This window comes from Eurytemora carolleeae, unplaced genomic scaffold (genome assembly GCF_000591075.1).
Source record: "Eurytemora carolleeae unplaced genomic scaffold, Eaff_2.0 scaffold391, whole genome shotgun sequence".
Lineage (NCBI taxonomy): Eukaryota > Metazoa > Arthropoda > Copepoda > Calanoida > Temoridae > Eurytemora > Eurytemora carolleeae.
In genome coordinates, this window is record NW_019396370.1 from 82,680 (window position 1) to 89,664 (window position 6,985).

At 33.0% G+C, this 6,985-nt stretch overlaps 1 protein-coding gene across 1 annotated transcript in view; it reads right to left on the reverse strand.

The window, feature by feature from the left end:
- Positions 1-5,440, reverse strand: part of LOC111701890 (uncharacterized) — a 20,339-nt gene extending 14,899 nt beyond the window's left edge. Inside the window, exons 1-3 of the mRNA XM_023473370.1 lie at positions 5,362-5,440; positions 2,429-2,468; positions 520-556 (exon numbers count right to left, since the gene is read on the reverse strand). Coding sequence (XP_023329138.1) covers positions 520-556; positions 2,429-2,468; positions 5,362-5,398 — 114 coding nt within the window. The 5' untranslated portion in view covers positions 5,399-5,440. The remainder of the gene's footprint in view (positions 1-519; positions 557-2,428; positions 2,469-5,361) is intronic.
- Positions 5,441-6,985: the final 1,545 nt, after the last annotated feature.

The following is a 6,985-nucleotide window of genomic DNA, read 5'->3' on the forward strand; positions in this document are numbered from 1 at the left end:
TTTTCTTTGCTGTAGTCTATTATCTATAATTGTAGTTGATCATCAATATTTGTAGTCTATTATCTAATTATTAAAAAAATATTATAAAATATAAACTATATACAAATGTGGCGAAAGATAATCGATGACTATAGGTTGTAATATCTGAATTATTTGTTTGAAATTTAATTAATTTTTTACGGTCTAAGTCGTATGTTGCAATTTTCTCAATTTGTATGGCCGCTAAGTTATTCGGTATGAGACGTCTTTAACAAGTTTCTCCTTATAGACGCAACAGATAGAAGTAAGATTAGTAGCGATCAAAAGCGCTTTTTTATCGCATTAAGCCTATACCCCCTTTTATATTTCACAAACACTCCCTTTAAAGGGGAATGTTGTGAGTCGAAAATTCTGCTATGTAAATTGAGAATCCCAGAACTTCAGAGACATCGAAAGAATTTATAAAATGTCGTTTTCTTAACCTATTAATAATGGAATACTGCAGATATTTAGCTTTAAATTGAATTATTAAATGTTTACCTTTGCATCCTGTAGGATTATCTCAGAAACATTTCCACTTGAAATGAAAAAAGTTTTTTTCTAGTTAACCGTTTTTCTTTCTTAATTTCTAACCAAAATTAACCTAATATTCAACCTTAATTAACCTAGCCTAATTTCTAACCGTATTCCTAATCTTATTCCAAGCCTAAATTCTAACCTAAATTTACCTAATTTCCTACCTAAATTAACTTAATTTCTAACCTTATTCCTAACCTTATTCTTAGCCTAATTTTTGACCTAATTACTAACCTAATTTCTAACCTTATTCCTAACCTTATTTATAGCCTAATTTTTAACCTAACTCCTAACCTATATTCTTACCTAATTCTAAGACAAATTCCTTTGCAAATTCTTAACTCCTAACCCTACTTCTAACCTAACTGCTAACCTAATTCCTAACCTAACTCCTAACCTAATTTCTAACCTAATTCTTAACCTAACTCCTAACCTAATTTCTAACCTAATTCATATAAATTCGTATGCAAATTCCTAATCTAAGTCCAAACCTAATTTTTAACCTAAGTCCTAACCTAAATCCTAGGCTAACTCCTAAACTAATTTTTAACCGAACTCTGAACCTTACTCCTAACCTAACTCCTGCCCTAACTCCTTACCTAACACCTAACCTAATTTATAACCTAAATCTAAACCTAACTCCTAGCTTTATTTCTTACCTAATTCCTAATCTAATTTCAGATCTAATTCCTAACCAAATTTCTAACCTAACTCCTAAACTAACTTAACATAAGTCTTAACCTAATTTCTGACCAAATTCTAAACTAATTCCTAACTAAACTTAGCCAAACCTCTAACCTAATTTCTAACCTAATTCCTAACCTAATTCCAAACCTTATTCCTAACCTAAATTCTAACCTTATTCCTAACCTAATTTCATGCCTAATTCCTAACCCAATTCCTAACCTTAATTCTTAAACTAACTCCTAACAGAATTCCCAACCTAATACAAAACCTTTTTCTTAACCTAATTCCAAACCTAATCCCTAACCTAACTTCTAACCTAATTTCTAACCTAAATTCTAATCTAATTCCTAACCTAATTTCTAACCTAATTCCTAACCTAATTCCCAACCTAGCTCCTAATCTAAATCCTAACCTAGCTCCTAACCCAAATCCTAACCTAAGTTCAAACCTAATTCCTAACCTAATTTTTAACGTAATTCCTAACCTAATTCCTAACCTAATTCCTGACCTAATTCCTAACCTAGCTCCTAACCTAAATCCTAACCTAAATCCTAATCCAAATCCTAAACTAAATTCAAACCTAATTCCTAACCTAATTTCTAACGTAATTCCTAACCTAATTCCTAACCTAACTCCTAACCTAACTTCTAACCTAGCTCCTAATCAAAATACTAACCTAATCCTAACCTAACTCCAGACCTAACTTCAGACCTACCTTCTAACCTAATTTCTAACCTAATTCCTATTCTAATTTTAAACCTAAAAAGTTCTTCCTTAGTTGTTATATTTTAATAGGAGATTCTTTGATAATATTTGTTATATTTGGTTCATCATGAAACCAATTATTTGAATAGAGAATTCGACTAGTTCATAATTTGTCTTATTTTAGATTTCAAAGATACATTAAACTTCTAGAAAATAGTGAATTTTCCTGTATTTACTTTTAAAAACAAATATTTAATATTTAATATTCTATTTCAGATCAAGGATGACGACATTCTTTATAAAATCACGCGAAACAATTTTTTCGTTTAAAACGTTTCTGCAAACTAAGATATGTATGTATAATTTTTGTCTCCTCCTTCATAACATTTACAAAAAATATCAAAAAAGATATTTATATTTTTTTAAGTTTTAAATATCTTTTTTATGAGGTAAATAAAATAAACTTGTCTACTACACTTACCGTGCATCAGTGCAATTGCCTGGTACTGTAAGGCAAGCGCCTAAAATAAATACAAAACTATGTAATATAATCTATATAATAATTAGCTCTTCGCTCATATTTATATATTTGCATATTGTATATATACACATACATTTATATATAATATATGTTAGCTATAGCTGGCCAAACGGATGGACAGAATGGGCTAAATGCTTTTGAGTGAACCCATCTTGATACACTTTAAAATAAGTTTTAACATCAGACTTTGAAAGGTTTTTGAATTTCTTTATAAACAATCCACAATTTGAAGAAAAAATCAGAGTAAAACATTGAGCTACAAAACATTTTTAAAATTAATTTTCAATTTGATAAATCAAGATATATCTACAGTATAAAATATCAAAAATGTAATATGGACTATCTAAACTGTTGGTATCAAAATGATGTGGTCTTAACTGTATGGTGTGCCTGTCTATGGGTGTGTTTCTTTACCCTATTCCCGCTGGGGGGGGGGTCAATTTGACCCCCCCCCCTGTAGTTTTTTTACATAACTCAAAAAGTATTGGTCTGAGGCTGTTGAAATTTTCTGACTTTTCTTACATACCCAAAGCCCTCCCTTTAGGCCTAAAACCGGGCTTTAATACTAACTGCCTGAGTCCTCAGGCACACTGCCTGAATGACTGCTTTTGCCTGTAGCAAACTAAATCTTTATTTTGACCCACTTTCACTTGTCAGATTTTGATAAAATTTAGCTTTTTGGAAAGCCTATGACATAAGGAAACGGATTGCACAAGTTTTGCGAAAAAAAATGCAAATTTTTTGCAAACAACCTGTCAAAGGAAATTTGCACGTTTTTAGTTTTTCTTGATTAAAAATCAGGTTATTTTATATTTTGCAAAAATTTTTGCATATTTGAAATGGCATGGTCAAGGGCTTTTCAAAAATGTATAATTTGTCATTTTTTGGACAAATTTTTTTTGCAAACATTTTTACTATAAAACTGGATTTTGCGATAAAAAATTCAATTTTCGCAAATTTGCAAATTTTTTTGCAGATTCTAAAAGTAGAGCACAAGAGCTTTCTAATGATGTATCATTTGTCATATTTGGACATAAAACATGGGATTTAGAGGGGGGGGGGGGTCAAATTGACCCCCCCCCCAGCGTATCCTGGTTTTCAAGTACCCCAGCGGGGATAGGGTTTATATATCATGACAGTATGCTTTATGGCCCCCCTAGCCAGTCAAGAAAAAGTTGCCATACCATTTGTTAAAAAATTCGAAAATCCGCCAATATAAAACGAACATTTTCGAAATCTTCAAAATTGTTTTATGATGCACTAAAGTAAAAGCTTTAGTATAAACCAAAACACCGAGATTACTACTGGAAAGGGCGGCATTATGGACTTGATTGACTTGAACTTAAAAACATGAATTTGAAAAACAGAAAACTATGTATCTTTGGGACTTTTCTCATTTTTTTTCAGAAAGCGTGTTCTTTTGGATTTAAAATTAGTACTTTTTGCATTTTTCATGAATCCTACATTAAATTCCCTACAGTTTTTTTTATTTAAATGAATTTTCCATTCTCCCCATACCTGGTTTTGTTCAGATAACTTAACTGTTTGTGAATCTTTTTTTTGAATTTTTCCAACTTTATGATTTAAGACACATTTTGCGATTTTTTTTTTTGCATATTAGCATTAGTCCATTTTTAATGAGTTGGTCTTGAAAAGTTGACTAAGTACACGTCTCTCATCTCTAAGGGCAAACTAATGGGGGCCCCCTATCTATACAAAACCAAATTAGCCCAAATTAAGATTAGGTTAAACTTAAGCAAGCTCTCAGCTGCAATTAGTTTTGAATAAGTAAATAATCTTTGCAGCTGATAATGCTAGAGAAGTGAGAAAAAATAATAATTTGTTTATTACACCAGGTTTCAGATTACTCAAATATTTTAAAGATAACGAGTAAATAATTTGTTCTTCAGAGCTCTAAGAAAAATGCAATTCGTAAAAAACAGACATTTTGGTATAATTTTGTAAATGGATTTTTTCTTTAAACTGTAAACTGTAAACTGTAAAATGTAAACTGTAAACCGTAAACCGTAAACTGTAAACTGTAAACTGTAAACTGTAAACTGTAAACTGTAAACTGTAAACTGTAAACTGCAAACTGTAAACTGTAAACTGTAAACTGTAAACTGTAAACTGTAAACTGTAAACTGTAAACTGTAAACTGTACACTGTAAACTGTAAACTTTAAACTTTAAACTGTAAACTGTAAACTGTACACTGTATAAACTGTAAACTGTAAACTGTAAACTGTAAACTGTAAACTGTAACTGTAAACTGTAAACTGTAAACTGTAAACTGTAAACTGTAAACTGTAAACTGTAAACTGTAAACTGTAAACTGTAAACTGTAAACTGTAAACTCTAAATCTTTTCATTGGGGTTAACCGGAATAATAAAATTTTAGCGCACAATTGTATTTGATAGATGTTGCGCTGCCTTGAAAATACAATTGCGAAACTGACATAGCTTTAGTTCTTACCTTTGCAAAATATGCGCAATAATTTTGCGTTCATCTAAAGTTCAGAAAATAATAATTAAAGAATTTACCTTAATGGACATTGTACAACTTAAAATGGACAAAAAAATCACAATAATGTAGACAACAGACATGCAAAGAAAATTAGCTGATGGACATTCCATGACATTCCACTCACGCTCTGGTGCGCAGCATAAATACAATTTGAGCTTGTTGAGCTGATTTGCGCAAAATTGTTATCAAAATTGCGTAAAATTTGCGAATATTTATTTTCGATTGAAACCCAAAAGTTTTCAGTAAATAGTAAATGTATTAATTTGCAATTAGTTCGTTGAAATTATGGTGAATCATACGTTTTGTTAAAAAGGTCACTACATTTAATCACTTATACATATGCTAACCTATGAGTGCTAAACTAAATGTTTGTAATGAAAACATATCAGCAAACTGAACTGAAATAGTAGAAGTATTATTTCGAGATGTTTTCTTTATTTTCTTTATTTTCATCTGATTTTCTTAATGAGCTCCCGAGCTTGGTAAGGTAAACAATGTAGACATTTTGTTTTTATACAGGGATACAGGGATACAGGGATACAGGGATACAGGGATAAAGGGATACAGGGATACCGAGATACAGGGATACGGGGATACAGGGATAAAGGGATAAAGGGATAAAGGGATACAGGGATACAGGAATACAGGGATAAAGGGATACCGAGATACAGGGGTACAGGGATACAGGGATACAGGGATAAAGGGATACAGGGATACAGGGATACAGGGATACAGGGATACAGGGATACAAGGATACAGTGATACAGTGATACAGGGATACAGGAATACAGGAATACAGGGATAAAGGGATACAGGGATAAAGGGATAAAGGGATACAGGGATACAGGGATACAGGGATACAGTGACACAGTGATACAGTGATACTGGGATACAGGGATACAGGGATACAGGGATACAAGGATACAGGGATACAGGGATACAGGGATACAGGGATAAAGGGATACAAGGATAAAGGGATACAGGGATACAAGGATACAGTGATACAGTGATACAGGGATACAGGAATACAGGAATACAGGGATAAAGGGATACAGGGATACAGGGATACAGGGATACAGGGATACAGGGATACAGGAATACAGGGATACAAGGATACAGGGATACAGGGATCCATAAATACAGGGATCCAGGGATACGGGGATACAGGGATGCAATGATACAGGGATACATGGATACAGGGATACAGGGATACAGCGATACAGGGATACAGAAATAAAGAAATACAGGGATACTGGAATACAGGGATACAGGTAGGGCTGGGTACGTTCCAACTTTTTCTAGCCGTTTGGTTAACTGTTAGTTACAACTGTTAAAACAATGTAGACATTTTGTTTTTATACAGGGATACAGGGATACAGGGATACAGGGATACAGGGATACAGGAATACAGGGATACAGGGATACAGTGATACAGTGATACTGGGATACAATGATACAGGGATACAGGGATACAGAGATACAGGGATACAGGGATAAAGGGATACAGGGATACAGGGATACAGGGATACAGGATTACAGGAATACAGGTATACAGGGATACAGGGATACAGGGATACAGGGATACAATGATACAGGAATACAGGGATAGAGGAATACAGGGATACAGGAATACAGGGATACAGGTAGGGCTGGGCACGTTCCAACTTTTTCTAGCCGTTTGGTTAACTGTTAGTTACAACTGTTAAAAAATAAAAATTTCAGCTAGCCGTTAATTTTAAAGGGAAGAACGGAATGTTCATTCCGTTAACAACATTTTCTGTTCTTTTAAAATTACCGTTAGTTACGATCTCAATTTAATTACAGACTTTAACGGAAAAATTTCAACAATCGTGAACCGCTCTGGCCGTTAATGGTACCGTTCTTACAAAATGAACGGCGTCAAAAGCAAGAAGCACCAAAAAAAATTTAACAGTCAAACAAATCGGCATAGCCATTAACGGCATATTACAG